General features: G+C 32.9%; 1 protein-coding gene across 6 annotated transcripts in view; it reads right to left on the bottom strand.

The window, feature by feature from the left end:
- CDH9 (cadherin 9) overlaps positions 1 to 18372 on the bottom strand; it is a 94183-nt gene that overhangs the window by 12701 nt on the left and 63110 nt on the right. For 4 of the 6 annotated variants that reach the window (XM_085537809.1, XM_085537811.1, XM_085537812.1 and 1 more), the window contains 6 exons: positions 12252 to 12371; positions 9838 to 10005; positions 5957 to 6144; positions 4402 to 4655; positions 3708 to 3844; positions 2669 to 2790 (listed from right to left, as the gene is read on the bottom strand). In XM_085537809.1, coding sequence (XP_085393935.1) covers positions 2669 to 2790; positions 3708 to 3844; positions 4402 to 4655; positions 5957 to 6144; positions 9838 to 10005; positions 12252 to 12371 — 989 coding nt within the window. The remainder of the gene's footprint in view (positions 1 to 2668; positions 2791 to 3707; positions 3845 to 4401; positions 4656 to 5956; positions 6145 to 9837; positions 10006 to 12251; positions 12372 to 18372) is intronic. The other 2 variants (XM_085537810.1, XM_015854463.3) reach the window with 2 other exon arrangements.

The following is an 18372-nucleotide window of genomic DNA, read 5'->3' as shown; positions in this document are numbered from 1 at the left end:
CTATATCATACTTACAGTGGGCTGCTAAACATGAGCAACATAGGCTATCTGGAATTTAGCATCTATAGAAGAAACATTCCAGTTTGCGTCTCTATATTCATTCATATTTTTACGTCCGAAAGTAAAAATATTCTCATGTATTAAAGTTTACTTGTTTTCTGAAACAGTTTCATATACAGGAAAATGTCCAAGTGTGTATTCAGATGCCTGCATGAGGAAACTAACTTTCAAAAAATAGAAGAAAACTCTAGGTCTCTCATTCTTCTGCATCTAAATTTCATACACACCATCTATCTAGTATTTGCAGATTTTTCCAGTTAAGGAAAATGATATCTGGAATTAAATTGATAAAGCAGATGGATGGAAGATCTAAACAATAAGACACGTAATTAACCTGCCTTCTCATTTTCTCGTGGATATTTTAGAAAGGCACAGAATTCGCTGGAAAGGTAAATGCAGTTTTATGCACTATTGGATATTTCATCAGGTATTCTGGACTATCTGGTGAAAGAAAACTATCAAGTGCTGTGACTGAATTGAACTTGGTTCACATATATGGCAAAACCAGAGTTTGCTAACTGATAATATTCCACATTATTAATTTAATAGAAATTGTAATTACTAAGCTTTGAAGATTTGTGTTATTCAATTAAAGTACATGACCTACTTTGCTATCAGCCATTATACTAAGATTTTAAGATTTGTCTCAATTTCATCTTGGGCAAAGAGATTTTGTTGCACAGATAGAATTTAGGTCATATGCCAGACTTTCAAATCAATGACTAGAATTATCTGAATGTAATCAAACTGGAAAAAAAGAGGTTGTAAATCATAAAACAAACATATGAGGGTTCAATAATCAGGACTTGAGGGAAAAGCTTTGCTCATTCTATAAGTATTAAATGATACATTCATATGACAATTTATGTTACCAGCTATGACAGTATGCTCTGATCATAAGCCTCAGTTGTTTCGAAAGATGCACCTTGTTCATTTTTCTGATATTATAATTTCCTCTGCTGTTTTAATTAAATTCATCACTGTCTTTGAAATGCATATTTATCTATGTACATCATTTGTATCAAAAATAGAATCACGGAATCATAGAATGGTTTGGATTGGAAGGGACTTTTAAGATCATCAATTTCCAAACCCCCTGCAGGGATACCTCCCTATAGACCAGGTTGCTCATAGCCCCATCCAATTTGGCCTTAAATGTTTTTAGTGAGGAGGCATGCTTGCAGGGAGAGGGAAAATACAGTAGAACTTTCTTGGAAAAAATTAAAATTGCGATCAAGCACCTCTCTGAAGCCAGTCGATTTTACTCAAACTGTTCTCTGCATTTAATAATCCATTTAACTAAGTTCCAGTAGCAGGTGCAATGAATGACAGATTAGTAGACTGAATGCAGATTCTTTCAATTCAACTCCTTTTTTTTCTCTCTTTTCTATTTTTGTCTTTTTCCTTTATATATATATATATATATATATATATCCTTTATATAGATAGATAGATTTTATTTATTTATTTATTCATTTTACATTTTTTAAACCTGTTGTAAAACACCATTTGTATTACATCTGGTAAACTGCACATTCTTGCCCTTTCTAGAGTTCTGCAATCAATCCCAAGTACCATTTATACAGTCATCGTAGCCTTGGTAAATAAGAATAACTCTAGACAGACAACAAAGTTATAAGTAAGTACATTTTCTGATGCATATCCATACCATCAGACCTTTAAAGTCTTTGAGTTTTGTGTAGTTCGTATGCTCAAAAGACAGAAAGATCTATAATTCTGTCCTGGCCTCTCTTTACTGCAGCAGAAACAGACTCAAATTTCCATTAGGGAAAATGGTTTCAAGTCTTTTCCTTCTCTCAAAGATGAGAGAGGAAATAGCTCAAGATTCAGCTGTGGACATAAACATATGATAGAGTGACAATTTCAGGGTCCTGTGTCCAGTTATCTGGTAGGAACTTGGTAAGTACTTTCAGAATTAAAAAATTAGCAAAATATTATCTTCCTTCATAAGATTTACCACGGAAAAGCTGGCTAATCTTATCATAAATATACACTGATAAATGTTATCATCTTTCCAGATAATTAAAGAATTTCTCAAATAACTTTAAAAGGGATCTACATGAGTTTTTCTCACATTCATCTCAATTCAGAATTTAATAAAACTTGCAAAGAAAACTTATTTATTTATTCATGTACTTAAGTTTTTATTTATTTAAAAGATTTATTATTATTATTATTCTACATCTCCTTTACTGGAGCATACTAAAATATGTTCCTGTGTTTATGTACTTGAGGGTGTGGTTATGTCAAATAAGGCTTTGAAAAGCTTTATAAAAGAAATGGAGTATAAAGATTTTTGTAGCATTATGCATAAATGGATCTGAAAAATATTTTCTCATATTGAGGATGAAAAAACACACTAAATAATTATTTTGTTATACTATATAATGTTGTATTAACATAAAATCCTTAATCTTTATCTCTTAAAATCTTTTTATAAACAAGTTATAGCTACTGCAGTAGGCAGGGAGTAAAGAGGTTGTTGGTTTGATTTGCAGTTGTTGAAATATAGACATTCTGAAGTCTCTATTACAATATTCCTTAATAGTTTCACTAAAATTCTCAAATAACATAAATATTCATTTACCTGTCCTGCTTTTGCATTTTCACAGACAAATGTTTCATAGTATTTGGCAAATTCTGGTGCATGATCATTTATGTCTAAAATCCGGATGAAGACAGGTATCTGGCTACTTTGTTTAGGATTATCTGAAACAAGAAAATGATTACAGTATACTATGTACAATGCAAAGTTTTGTACAATTTGTGAAATGACCTGAAATAATCTTTCCCCTCCTTCCCCCTCCGAAAATAGACACTGGAAATAGGCATTTATCTTCATAACATGAAAACAATTATCCTTAACTTTCTACTCTTGTATTTTTCACATGATTAAAAGCTCCAGCAATATACGGAAAACTTTCTTCCATTTTACTGCTTGAATTTTGAAATAATTCAAAGTCTGCTTTAGAGATTTGCATAACTGGCCACCGAGTTGTTACTGATTTTTTACTTGTATTCCATACATTGTTGAAGTAAATGATTCACTTCAAGGGCTGTTTCTTGAGGCAGAGCTGTCAAGAACATTTTGAGTCAACTAAAGAAGAAGAAAAAAAAAAAAAGTGTCCCTTCTCAAAAAGTAAAATCACAAAGTGGATCTGTGCAGATACTAAAATCAGTTAGTACTGGCAAGCTTGACCTCTGGCATCAAGCTATAGCTGGAGATGACTCAGGTACTACATTTATTGAAAATGGAGTTAATATTTGATCAAGAAGTGAAGAAGCGTTGTGTGAAGAAAAGGTAACAATCTTTCTAAACATTAGAAAATTTCCCCCTGATGGCTGTTATTGGCTAGCTGAGATGCATTGCTTCTAATGTAAATGATCTGCTGGGAATTTTCAGGAAATCAGTTTTGATAAGTCTGAGAATTTCAAATTGTCTTTCCACAAAGGAGATAGATAATCCTTAAGTAGATACACGTGGAAAGATAATCTGTGTATTGATAATATTTGAAGAAAGGCAGGGCTACATCATAAATACTGTAGTATTTCAGTATTCTGAAATATATATATATTTCCAATATATACCAATTACCAATATTCTTAGGTAAATTACTCCAACTTACTGATTTCTGTTGCTATGACAGTGATGTTGTGCCAGGGAGTTTCTTCCCGGTCAAGTGGCTTTGAGATGAATAAGGATCCATTTCCTGAATAGACATTGAATATTCTATCCATGTCAGTGTGTCGATCCACAGAATATCTGTTAAGACATGTTACATCTGAGCTTCATTGTTTCTTGGTACAATTTCCAGTTTAGTTTACAGCCACCTATAAACACTTTGTGAGTTTAACTGTAGTTAATCAAGAATGTTTTATAAACAGATAGTCCTAAGATTTTCTGTAGCTGCCAGAGAAATGCAGTGTGTTACAAATACAGAGAAATGTCTTTTTTTAAGACTGAGTGGAATGAAAGGTAAATTAATTATGTGGACAGTCTATTAGATTATTATTCAAAATTATGTTTGAACTTACACAGCAAACAATGAAATAAAACTAAAAATGAGTGTTCTTAGGTAATATTTTTGCAATTTAGTTCCTGGAGAATTTAGCTATCAAAGGACATACATTTAAGATTTAATTATCACTTTATAACTGCTTGCCATTACAAGCTCCCATAGATGTTTCTCTGTTGAACATTTATCAGTGGCTCCTATGAACTTAATTATGCAAGTGCACCACTGTTATATTGCTCTCTCATCATGCTTTGTGTGAGATTTAACCAGTATTTAAGGCATTTAACAGCATGTAATGACTTACTTTATTGTATTCTTTGTTACATCTGGATCTTGGGCTACAACCTGCCCAATAATGCTTCCTTCCTTGGCATCTTCATCTACTTCTATTAAATATGAGGATCTGCTAAACACTGGAGGTTCATCTATGTCTTCTACAGAAATTTTGACCAGAGCTGTGTCTTTGAATGGCCCCAGCTGAAGAAAACGAGGATCCAGGTGAGTGTTAGTTGCTTCCACTCTTAAGGTGTATAATATCTTCTTTTCAAAATCCAGCTGCTAGGGAGCAAATAAAGTTAATAAAGAAAACTGTGTCATTTTGCAAGAAATATGAGTCAGCTTTACAATGATGGATTAAATGTTTAAGCATTTTTCAGAAAAAAAAAAAAAAATCTCAAAATTATAATACACCCTGGGAAGAAGGCATTTTCTAAGTATAAGAAAAAATGCAAATTATACAGGGCAGCAAGACAACTATGATTCCTTTGTCTACTACTTGATCAGATTCATTGAAGCCCAGGAAGATTTATCTATACAAAAATAGAAACAGAGAAAGAAACAGGTAAGATGGATTCCTTCCACTAGTAGGAGGTGCAAATGCCTTTATTTTTCTCATCCTTAGAGAACAAAAGCACTTATCCCAGTAACTCTGCCCTATTTCCACCCTCCTGTCTCCTTTCATATTATCACCTACCCTTGCCTATCCTGCATCAGGAGCAACCCTGATACAACTTATTCCTACCCTCCACATTCCACAGTGAAAAGAAAAAATGTGAGATCTGATTTCCTGTCTATGTGTATATTTGTATGTATATATTTATATGCATGGATATATGCACAAATTTACACTCAGCAATTAATATATACATAGTTTCCATATATGTATATTCATATTACATATACATATATCAATTCACTGTTACTGATCAGTTAAGAACAGAACTAAAAACAGTGTTCATGTTTCAACCGTCTGAACCATAAAAAGCAACTAACCAATCTGTCAGAGATGGCATTTTGAGTTAAATTTCTACCAATTTCTTTGCTCTTGAGACCTCAATTGACATAATATCAGAACTTAATCTACATAATCTGACATAATCTAAGAACTTAAGTTTCACCAAGGCTGGACTTAAACCAAAACAGATTTAAGGTCATGGGTGTACCTGATTTTCAAACACATTACAGAGTGAAAGGCTATAAATGTAAGATCATCAAACTGCAGGTGAGTCTCCAACCTCTGTGAGTACTACTACACCACTCAGCTGACAGACCCCACTGTGAACTGAACCCCTCCAGGTTCACACAGCCCTAATTTGAAAGTACTGTGTGAGAGTACATATATTGAGCAGACAGCTGCCACTGAAATATTGCTTTATGTGAAGTGACGTGCCAGTAAATTTCCCTCGAGACTTGAAAATAACAGATATCTGCTGAAGAAAGAGAGGAACAAAACTAATAGAACAACTCCTTGGCAGCTTTGACCCCTTGTGAGATCTACCCTCCCTTTCCCTGGAAAAATAACCACAACACCGGGAGAGCTAAATACATATAAAAGAGAAGGAGAAAAAAAAAAAATAAACCTTTTTGACAGTTATAATCCCTTCCTGTGTATCCTCGTCAGTGACAATATCAAACATGTCTGATCCATCCCCATTGGAGATACTATACTCAATCTCTGCATTTTCACCCAGATCAGGGTCATTGGCTTTAATTCTGCCAAGAGGAGTCCCAGGTGGTGCAGATTCAGGAGAGCTGAACTGGTAGGTGCCTGAAAGAGCAAAATCAAACTTTTTATTTTAAGAAACTTTGTTCTTCTGAATAATACACATTTTCAGTTTCACCTAGTTTTTTTTTAAATTACACGAAGAAAAAGGCCATTAGTCATTATACTAAACCTTTACTTCTAGTAAACAGGGATTGGAGTTGATTGACAAACTGCCACAAAAATTTCAAATGATGATTCTTCAAAGCCATTTAGTACAGTGTTCTTAATGTTTTTTACTGTAACAGAGAAGCTCGAAAATATGGCAGTGATTCTAATGTTGATTCGTTAACTATTTTTTTCCTCGGTTCTCCAGAAATGTTGCCAGATATATTTGTAAGTAGCAGATTTTGTTTTGTTTCATCGAGGTAGAAGAGTTGTAGAAAGCAGGAGACTAAGACAGAATAGGCTATATTTGTTCTCTTTTGATATTTTGAAATGTATATTCATTTCAGGTGTTCTACCTAAAACAATTCATTTATACATTACTGGTAATACATAATAAAGAGTCATGATAAAGAGAATTTGGATACATGTTCATATTAATTGCTATAGTTAATTAAAAGGCAGATGCTTTCAGATTTTCTTTAATTTACTCTGCACATGCTTTTTGTGTTCTTTCAATGCTTGGTGTCATTTAATGTTTTTATAATCAGGTTTTGCTAGAAATAATTCTGTTTACACAGACATGTTAATCTTTCCTATGTATATTACATGTGAATTTGTATAGAATTTATATATATTTTTTTTTTGACATTCACCATAAAAATCTTACTATTAACACACCCTGTCACAGTAAAAGTATTAATCAGATGGTTTCCTAGAGCATTAAGAACTAGACAATGAAGATTCTTCACTACTGACAAGACACAAATATTTCTAAATCAATATTTTCTGTTATGAACTAGAGAATATTTGAAGTATATGTGTGTATACATATATATATATATACAGCATTTTCCATTAACTTGAAGTACAGTACAGAAAAGTGTATTTCTTTTAACTAGCCTATTGGCTGTTTCCTGTATTTACACATGATTTGCTTTTATTTAAGACCCTTGCAGAGTCCTATGCAAAAGGGCCAAAGTGGACAACTGAGTGCTGAGGGAGTCTGTACCTTGAAACATACAGTGTATAAAATATTGTCTCTGGAAATATCCTATATGTATGTAGATGTGTAACAAAATGGGAGCTAATACTTGATGCTAAATTTTATTAATTGTTACAAATTTGCTATTTAAGTGAAAGCTCAACAGTAGACTCTTTCACTGCAGCCAACACAGAGTAGAATAAATTTTATTCCCTTGAAGAAAGCTGAAAATGTGATGAAAGTTAGGATTCTTGGCAGCTAACCATAAGTTTGAAGGCTTACTCAAATTCAAAGGATTTTCAGGTGAACTGGGAATATTGTGAGAACAGATTTAATCATGCCTCTTATGGCTTCTTCCAGAATAAATAACTCCCTTAATTGTTTTTGGGTCTGCAAAGATTCCTTATTTTTTTGGTGCTGCATAAGTGCTACATATTTTTGGGATGTGAGGTGGCTAGTTTGATTTAGAGTCCAATTGCATTCAGGATATGTAAGATTTTCAGTAGTGTGCCATATAAATTCAGCATTTAAATTTGGCCTATATTTTTCAAGTGTGAAGGACAGTGAACATTCCAGGAACTAGAACAAGACAAAATCAGTTTCTTCTTATTGCAATCCAAACATCCAGTACTTCACAGTGTTCTCCGCCATTTTTTTTATTCTTCTGTCTACTCTAACAAGTAGTCTTCAGTTCTTCAGCAACATCACAATAATTTCTGTTGCCTCCAGTTGCTATTTGCCTTATACTTTGGGTCACATTTGTACTTATTCTTGCCTCACATAAAAGATAATAAAAAATAATTGCCTTTGGAAGGACATAATCTCCAAAACTGTGTATTAATTGGAAGGCATGATCTTATTTATCTTAAAATAAATTAAAATCTTCAGATGTTTCTATATATTTGGTTTCCCTAGAAGTTTTGAAAATCACCCTGTTGAGTAGAAAGAAAATAAAAAGGTAGGATCATCAAAGAAATGAAAATTGCTCCCCTGAGGAGATCCCAGAGCAATTCACGTATGGCCAATCTATGTTCCTCAGTGGTGTTCTACATAGAAAGCTACACAGCATATTGTATGAAGCATCAAATTGTGCGAATTTCTCTACAGTTATGTACCAAAACCAAAGCTAATCATAATTATCAAAAGTTCTTTAGACTTCAGGCTTCAGCTAATCTTTCAAGAGCATTGTTATGGAATGAAGGCTAACGAGACTGAGAAACTAACATCATTTTGTAGTTCTGATCATCCTTTGTTTTATTGCTTTATTTAATTTTGTTTTGTTTAAATTTATATAATTTTATTCAGCAACAAAGCTTAGAATGGGCTACAGTGCACTCTAATTTATATTTAGGAATTCCTGTTGGCCAAAGTACTGTAGGCTGTATCAAGCTATAAAAGAGTATCCTTTCCTAAAATCAAGCAGGAAGATTAGTTGAAAACTATACTGTGAGTTTTCCATGTAAAAGTTATTCTCAGTAAGTAAACTCTGGTTATGAATTCAAATTATTCTTTCCTTATAAGACCAGTGGTTACATTCTCTCCTCTTTTTAAAACAAATCAATTAGGAAGTATGGAATCTAGTTTCAAGAATCCTCTCTCCTATTCTGTCTGAGTTTTCTAACTGTTCAAATAATCTGTTCTAGGTTGATCTGCTTATATTATATTGAATGTAATTATTGTGTACTTATTATATAGTACAGAAGAACTTTTCAAGTTCTTGTAAGTCTGGGAGAGAGTTCAGCCTTGTTAGTTCAAGGTTAGTACTTTAGTGAATTTGTAAAGAGAGGCAGTCAGGTCTCTAATCAGTGCCAACAAGCAATTCAAATTTTACAACATATTCTTCCAGCAGACACTGAACTGAGGCTGTAAATATCTGCAGCCTGTCAAGCACTTAGTAGACACTGACTGTCACGTAGAACTGGATTTAAACCAGTAGCCCAGGATGAAAGGATCTGTAGTATTTAATGAAGCTTTCTATATTGTGCAGTTTTTTATTGTTTGTCAAAATCATTATACAGAGAGAGATATTTTTTTAATACCTCAGTTGCATGACAAATACAGACTAGATTATACAAAGCAGTCTTCATGAGGAATTAAGTACGGATTACAAGTACCTGAAGCAAATACTTAAGACTTCCAGCAAAGCATATCTCCTGGCCAATTCTGCTCATGAAAGGTTGTATATGAGAAAACTTGTTGAACTACTTGGATGAAAGTTTGGGACTTATAAACTCAATCCTATATTTTGTTATTAAATTTCAGTAAAGGTTCTGAAAACCCTGCATTTATCCTAGTCTATTGTTACAACTAACTTTCCTGAGAGCAGAATAAGAAGGTGAAGTAAGATTATAGTTGCAGAAAACATTGTAAACATTGTGACATCTTAAAAAAAATAAAAAAATAAAAAAAAATCATTTTTTTCTTTATAATGCTGCAACATAAACAGACACAGAAGTGGCCTAGTATTTATTATTACAAAAAAAAAAAAAAAAAGGGGGGGGGGGGGGGGGGACACGCAGTGGAGAAAAGAAAAATCACAGAAGGTGAAAGTGAAGCAGCTGATCTAGAGAATTTTATTGGAAAGCAACAGTTCTCTTAGTGCTCCATACTCTGAGGAAATCGAGGTGGATTGTCATTGACATCAGTCAGCGTAATGTTCACCGTAGTGGTCCCTGATAGTCCTCCCATCTGGCCTCCCATGTCTTTGGCCTGGATGACCACTTGATATTGTTCCCTGTTTTCTCTGCTCATGTCTGGTAGAGCAGTTTTGATTATGCCTTAGAGAAAAGAGAAAAAGGAGACACATGGTAGAAGGCACACTTTAACCTCTGATTTTTCAAATATAAGAAATATTAATTATATTCTTCATTGTTTCTAATATTCTAAATTAGTATTTATTTCAATGGCAAAAGTGTGTTTGTTGAATTAATTAACATTTTTCAGCTGCCATCCCTAGCTATTATTTTAATGCAATATGAAATTTCCAGCCCTGTAGAGGGTTTGATATTATAGAATAATGATGAACTCTGCCACATCCTGGTTTATTATTTTAAGCTCTAATAGATCCATAGATTTTAAAAGCTGGTGGAGGCAATGATAGTCAACCAGGGCTACAGCTAATAAAGAGTTGGAAAAGACTATAAAGCTAAAGCTGAAAAACACTTTTAGTTGCCTGATATCAAGAATTTAATAAATATAATTTAAATATCTTGAACCAAACCCTTACACAGCACACAAAAAACTCAGGTGAGAAAATAAAAATCTCTTCCCCTGAAGAAAGATCAAATAAATCCTCTTGGGATCCAGAGCACAAAGGTTCTTACCATTAAAGTAGATATATGTATAGTTTAGAACATAAGCAGGTTTTTTTTTGTTTGTTTTTGGTTGGTTTTAATTCAATTTAATTTAATTTTATTTATTTATTTATTTTGTATTATAAATATGGTGGTTTTGATGGGCTGAAATGATGATTACTTTCTTTGTTGAAGTGGAAGAATTTAAATACAGTGTCTTTTTTCCCTTGGAGTATTTGAATATCTTCCTTTTCTTCTTCAGAGGAGGGCACTCATTACCATTACATGAATTTTGTTGTTGTTGATTGAGTCTACAGATTTCCCACTCCCAGAAACGTAGTGAAACAGGACAAATAAATAAATAAATAAATAAATAAATAAATAAATAAATAAATAAATAAAAATAAGAATACTAGTGTAGCAGTTATGGCATTTATATTTGATTCAGAATTGATTTACTGGGTACTGAATGCCGTAACTCAGCATGTTAATGAGTGTAACATTAAAAAGCAAATTGGATAAAAATAAAGATAAAAAAATTTTATAAAAATTATATAAAAAAAGATAAAAAAAGATTAAAAATAATCCCAAAATCAAAGATGAGCTCTCAGATACTCCTCAAATGTTCTACCTTCTTCAACACCTTCTACCCTTGGTTAATGAACTATAATTGCCCTTTTTCCTTGCTTTTGTATGGTAAAATTAAGAAGATGTGGAGAAAAAGAAATAAACTTCATTCCACATTAAGAGTTATTCTCCCTTATTATCCTCTAGATTTAAGGGCTTTGATAAATTGCAAAAAATAATTGTTTCAAAAGTAAATTAGACATAAACTGAGTATGCCCATTAGACTAGGAACATCATAGGCTCTGAAAAAAAAATATTCTGGATACTCATGCTAGAGTTAGATAATATGCAGAAACATGATAGTGTAATGAATGCAAAGTTCTGTATGTGTTAATATGAACTGTTTCTTTTTGGCTTCAGTAGGCTTTTTTGTTGATTTGATTTTTTATTGGACCACAATTTTTGTGGCCAATGGTAAAAGTACAAGGAAAGGTATATGACTTTGAAACCCAGTACTGTATTAGTTTTATTCTTGAAATAAAAAAAAAAAACACGATTGTTCTTTAATAACCAAACTTCACACAAGCCTTTCTTCCTTGAGCCTGACCATTTCCTACATAACAATATAAATGGTTCCTCTTCATGTTTTAAGTCCTTAATTAATGTACTAATGGTTCTTCAGTTCTGTTGGAGTCAGAGTACAGCTTCAAACATCTTTTTGACTTAAAAACTGTCAGTTAACAAGAATCTGTCATGAACTTTTACAGATAGTTTATTTAATTCTGGAGATATATATATATATATATAATATATACATATTATATTATATTATGGTCTGAAATTTCCTGTGTGCGTGTGCATATGTGTATAGATGCAGGATTCTTTGAGCCCCTTCCAATAATCTACACTCTAAACAACTGAGCTAAGAGTTAACAGTTGTCTTCCATAAGCCATATTCATATCAAACAATGAAATAATTCTTCTAAAACTATGTGTTTTTTTGAACAAAAAGTTTATACTTTTATGGATTACAACTTCCATTTGTAAGAAGATTATCTGCTTTATGTCAAGTTATACTATGCAGTATTTAAATAAAAGTGACAAACATCTTCATCCCTGTATCTACTGTCATTTAAAAAACCAGAACCATGTGAGTTGCTAACCTGTTTCTGGATCCACGGAGAAATATGGCTGTCCCTGAAGTATACTGTACACCACTTTGGCACTATTTCCATAATTGGCATCATCAGCATCTGTGGCTGTCACTTGAATAACAGATGTACCTAAATGGGCACCAAACAAGGAATTAAAGAATTCTAAGACACATGTTTCTTACAAATCATATATAGTATTTTCAGTACTGTATTCAGTAAAAAGTCAAACAACATCTGATAGATAAATACACTATTATCCTCCTCAAGCAAAAAGTAAAATAAGTCATATTTTCCTTATGACTAAAACTAAAATCAGTATAACTTAAACTATGTGCTTCATATAAATATTAGAAATTTAGAAAATTAGAAACAGGGAACGGCACTTACCTTTGAAACACAGTACAGCAATAATCTTTTTCTTGAAATAAAACAGTTTTAAAGATAACATGACCTCAGAAGAGACAGTACACTTAAAAACTAGGTATCTACTACATGAAAAATACTATTATGACTCAAGTTTGGCTTAAAATATGCACTAACCTGATTTTCTGTTTAGAAGACAACCGCAAAAGCTGAAAAATATATTCTGTCTCAACCTCATTTTTAAAATGATTTTGTAAAAATTAGTTGCATTTTGTAAATACATATAATGTTGTACTTTTTTCATCCTTATTAAACTTATCCAACTATCTGGCGAATAATTTCTGTTAAACAATAACTACAATTTTTTTTATATTTTATTATTATTTTTTTTTAATGAACATTTATTTTGAATGAAAATGGTTTCCCGAGGACATCTGATCACAATGAAAGCATAGGCGATAAGAGATTAAAAAACAAACTGTGGGCCAATTCATTGTGTGTAATTCATGGTTTAGAAGCAAATGAAAGCTTTTGTAAAGCTCTCTATAATAACTCAAGTTATTATTTCTAAGCAGTTTTCAAGATATTAGGATGCATTTTGCTAACCTAATGTAGATCTCACAAATTTCCACACAAATGCAGGCAGTCTAACAGCTAAAACTATATAGATCTTTAACTTCTTACCAAGGGCCACTTTGAAAAAACTCTTTACTGTTCTTTTGGACAAGTTTTGTTGGTGTATCTCACTTTCTTTATTAAAAATAAAAATAAAAACAATATTTTATTTTATTTTATTTTATTTTATTTTATTTTATTTTATTTTATTTTATTTTATTTTATTTTATTTTATTTTATTTTATTATTTTTTTAATTACCCTTAGCCACTCTAGACTGGAGTTCCTTCCAATAACTTGTGGTCATGTAGCCTCCCTGAGCTATGAAGTTGGATGGTGTTCAGTCACATGAGATGTTGAAGTACACAGTTTCTACTTTGGCCATACCAGATACATGAGGGACTATGGAAAGCAGAAATATTCAAGCGTGTTAAGTCCTGTTGTATGTATCTCTTTCCTCATAGTACATAACAAGAGTTTGCAGATGATTTTACCTACATAAGGGTAACAGTTCCTTCTGTTTCTGGTAATCTGAACAGCATGACTAGAGGAGAGGAATACTTTTTTCCCTGAACTGAATCAGCAGAATAAGGTTGTAAAAAGGCTTTGTCACAATGCATCAAATTCTGAAGAAGGTTTTTGCAGTCAGCAATTTAGATTATTTTTGGCTAGTTAAACAGAGGTCGTCTGTGTGCCAAGGTGAACTGTAAAAATAATCCTGAAACAGTGAATATTTAGGGACAATTTTTTCACTAATAGTGTTCAGCTGAACTGTTTATCTGGGTGCAAAATAAAGAATATTCTTTGAGGAATGAAAAAAAAAAAAAAAAAAAAAGAGTAATAGGTAAATTAAAGCTAATGCCAATCCAGGATTAAAATGGAAAGTCATTGTCACTCGTGGGACTCCTAAAACAGTACAACTTATTAGTAGGATCATATGCTTAAACTGTGTGCCACTTCAGTATCTATTGATCTGGCTTGATTTAGTCTCTGTGTTGCGACTCACTACAAGAAAGAAACTGAGGCCCTAGAATGTGTCCAGAGAAGGGCAACAAAACTTGTGAGGAGTCTGGAGCACAAGTCTTATGAGGAGCGGCTCAGGGCTGGGATTGCTTAGCTGGAGAAGAGGAGGCTCGGTGGAGACCACATTGCACTCTACAACTTCCTGAGGGGAGGCTGTGATGAGGAGGTGCTTGGCCTCTTCTGCCAGGCAACAAACAGGACCCAAGAAAAAGGCCACAAGTTGTATCAGATGTGGTTTAGACTGGACATAAGAAGGAACTTTTTCTCTCAGTGAGTGGTCAGGCACTGGAATGGCCTGCCCAGGGTAGAGTCACCATCCCTGGCAGGGTTCAAGATGCGTCTGGATAGGGAGCTAGGAGATATGTTTTAGTGTTTTTTCTGTAGTTATGGTAAAGAGAGGACGGTTGGACTAGATAATCATGTCTAGATAGGTCCTTTCCAAACTTGTGATTCTTTGATTCTATGATTCTATGACTGACACAGAGTATGGTCATAAAAACTGAATGTATATTAACTTTTTTTTCCCGTACTTCCCTGTTCTTTTGAAATAATAATAATAATAATAATAATAAAATTAGAATTCTGAAGACTGTTATAAAGATGATATTTTCTTTCAACGAAGGCATTCCACAGCTCAAGTCAGTTTTGGGGAAATTTCTGTATTTCTCTCATTGGACTGAATACTTTTGTTTGCCAAATCACAAATTCCATGCCATATGACTGCTGAGCAGAACATAAAAGCTATAACCCTATAGAAAATTTGGAGCTCACTACCAAAAAAATCAAACATATCTGATGTATATATCATTACAGTTTACAAAATACTGATGCTTTCTTTCATTTGTCTGAATCTGGAGTAATTAAAAAATAGTGTTAAAACACCTGCAGCTTGCCAGTAAGCTAATAGTACCACTAAGGGACATGAATAACAAAAATATGTCCTCAGAAAATTTAGTATCAGCTAGCAGTTTTTCTTCTCTGCCAAAAGTAAGCTGTGTTAGAAAAGAGAATATTCATGGAATGTAGGCAATACTTGCACAGCTGTTTTTCTGAGGAAAGAAAATTTTCTCTTTCTGTATTTAGAAACCGAAACATAAAAGGTGATATACTGAAGAAACTAAAAAATTGGCAATGTTGCAAAAATAGTTTGGATGGTTTTTTTCAACCAAAAAAAAAAAAAAAAAAAAGCTATGGCTTTTACTCACCCACAGAAAATGAATTTTCTATTTATTTATTTATTTGTTTATTTGTTTGTTTGTTTATTATTTTTTATTTATTTATTTTTATGTCCAGATTAACTCACAAGTCTTTTTCCTCACGTTTTTTTTTTTTCAGAAGAATAAAATACAAGCCAGGCTGCAATGTTAGATGTTTTTTTGAGATGCCTCCTCAGCTGCCAGATGGAGTACAGTGAGGAAGAAACAGAACAGAGAATGAAGGTTAAACCTAGAGAGTAAGGAATATTTTAGCTTTTGGGTTGGTTTTTTTTTTTTGTGTGTGTGTGTGTGTGTTTGTGTGTGTGTGTATTTTTATTTGTTTTTCCTCATCATTCTATACCTTTTAAAATGGCAATAAATTAAATTATCCTTTCCTAAGTACAGTCTTTTTTTGTCTGTTTTGGCAATTCATAAATGATTATTTTATTTTGACACACGTGATTTTCTATTTTTCTTTTTTCCATTCCCTGTTGAGGAATAGTGAGGGAGTAGTTGGGGTGGTTTCCAGCAGCTATCAAAGGTGAAACCCACTACATCAGAAAAGATACTGGAGAAAATGTGCAATTTGTTTCAGTAATAATCTAAGAAATAATAAAAATAATACATGTTCATGTGTTCATGTGTGTTCTTATATCTGCAAGTAAGAATGTGGAGTCCAAAAAAGAAATCTGGATGAGAGAGCATCACTCCATATCTAGGACAGTGACTGAACAGAGTTCCACAGATGGCCAAAACTCAAGAAGACTGAGATATAATTTTGGAAAAGCTGTTGAAGTGAGAATGTTTTTCTGAATTATCCTTAACGTGTTTGGGGTCTATGTAGTCTTAGGTCCTTGAAAGAGTTCTTGTTAAAGTAGGTCTCATAACCTGACACCAGAATGCTTTCATAGTGTGTGTACATATCCCACCAAGGACTGCAGTAGTACAAGAGGTCTTCTTTTAAATGAGATAGTTACAACTTTAACTATTTTTATGTAAAATGTTACTCTCCAGTGTTCCATTGTTCCTGCATGGCTCAGCTGACATGAATTAAAATAGCTTCTGACAATCAGAATGTATTTGTGTCTATTTGAAAATGTTAATTAGTTGATAACTTCTTTCTGACCTTCATTTTGAACAGTAATCTCTATCTCAGATAAAGTAAATGAGCCCATTATGTTCTTAACACAGTGCATTTCACCATTTATCTATCAATGCAGAATCCAAGTGACAGACAGCACTTTAAAAATCATTCAGAACCAGGAATTTTCATTTCCAAAAGGAATTCTGTAGCTCCAAAGTGCATTTTGACTTTTATTCTTTGATTCTCGAGGTGTTTTTTTAAATAGAAATGTAATTTCAGAACTGTTCCAACTTTTGATTTCAAGGAAGAAAAATGTTTGGTTGACTTTGATCTTCCAATATAAAGTTTGCAAAAAGTCATTTCACGTGAAAAAAAACCCAAAAAACAACCAAAAACAAAAAAACCCCTGAAAAATGCCGAAAAAGAATATTTTTGACATTATCAGATGGTTCTGATTTTATTTTATTTTTTTATTTATTTTTTTTTCCCCTTTACCTGTGTTCAAACCAAAGCTCCACTCAATACAGAAAGACTGAAAGACTGTTTCATTTTTGGAAATAGAAGACCAGCTGGAGTAAGTGGAGAGGCAGGAAAGACTTTATTTCCCTAAAGTAGAAGCTCTTGTACATGCTTCCTGTTTTCAAGTACAATGACAGTCTGCTATTCATCAAGTTTATTCATGGATATAAGATTTTAGAAGAGGTCAACTTTCATAAGCTGAAAATATTTGGGAAAGGCTGGGAAAATCTCTGGAGTCAAAAGTAGGAATCTTGTTTTATTGAAATCCTACAGAAGAGTAGTGGATGGATAGCTGAGACAGCTTGGATCTAAGGTCTGTTTTCATCTGGGCATGCGACAGAAATGCCGCTACCATAAGATATGAGTGAAATTTTTATTTTGAGTGTGCTACAGAAATACTGAAGTATAGTAAGCAACTTTCAGTTTTGAGAGCAGGCTATTCTATTTGAATGGATAGAATCACTGTGTGGGCAATGTACTGGAAAAATTATGAACTATAAGCAGTCATATAGCAATGTTTTTAAGAAATACATTGATCCACAGAATTTATCACCAAGATCTCATTAGATCATCAGTTTGGGTGCATCACATCAAATTACTTTAGGAACAAACACACTTGAGACCTAAACCTTATGTTTGGCTGGAAGACAAACGTAGAAAGCTGAAGGAACAGGGAATTGCAAAGTGAAATTTGCTCTTTAGTACATGACCCCTGTTTAGGAGAGATTCTGCTAGGCTGCTTTACCTTTGATACAGAAAGGGCCAAAAGGTTAGTAGCATAAAAGATTTGTGAGAGCAAGGGGAAAGAAAGAGTATAAGCAGAAAAAGAGCAAGTGTCAACATGAAAAAATACAAAAGATCTAAAATTAGAAGAGTAATAAATGGGCATAACTGAGAAAAACAAACAAAACTAACTAGAAAAAATGAGACGATGGAATTGTACCCAAAGGAACAACAGCAACAATAACATAATATTATATAGAAAATTAAGAAAGAACTTAAAATATGTAATGAGCTGAAATACGTATTAAAAACAAACCAGTATCAACAATAACAACAAAACCACACACACACAAAATAAAGAAGATGCAGATTTCTTTTTATCCAGCTAATTATTTCTAATAGTCCAACAGTAGACCTGAGGTGACATTTCATTACACTGAATATATGCCATCTCATATTTTCTTGTATATAATCTCACATAATGATTCACTGAGAAGTCAGCTGATGTGCTAACTCCAATAGATGGGAACTCCACCTTTGATTTGACTGCCTACTGATCTCCCATGGACACAGTCATCTGTGGTAGTGTCACTAAAAATAATTTATGA

The sequence above is a fragment of the Coturnix japonica genome, chromosome 2 (assembly GCF_054131305.1).
Source record: "Coturnix japonica strain WE chromosome 2, WE-NBRP24, whole genome shotgun sequence".
In the NCBI taxonomy this organism is placed as follows: Eukaryota; Metazoa; Chordata; class Aves; order Galliformes; family Phasianidae; genus Coturnix; species Coturnix japonica.
This window is presented reverse-complemented; position numbering and strand designations above follow the sequence as displayed.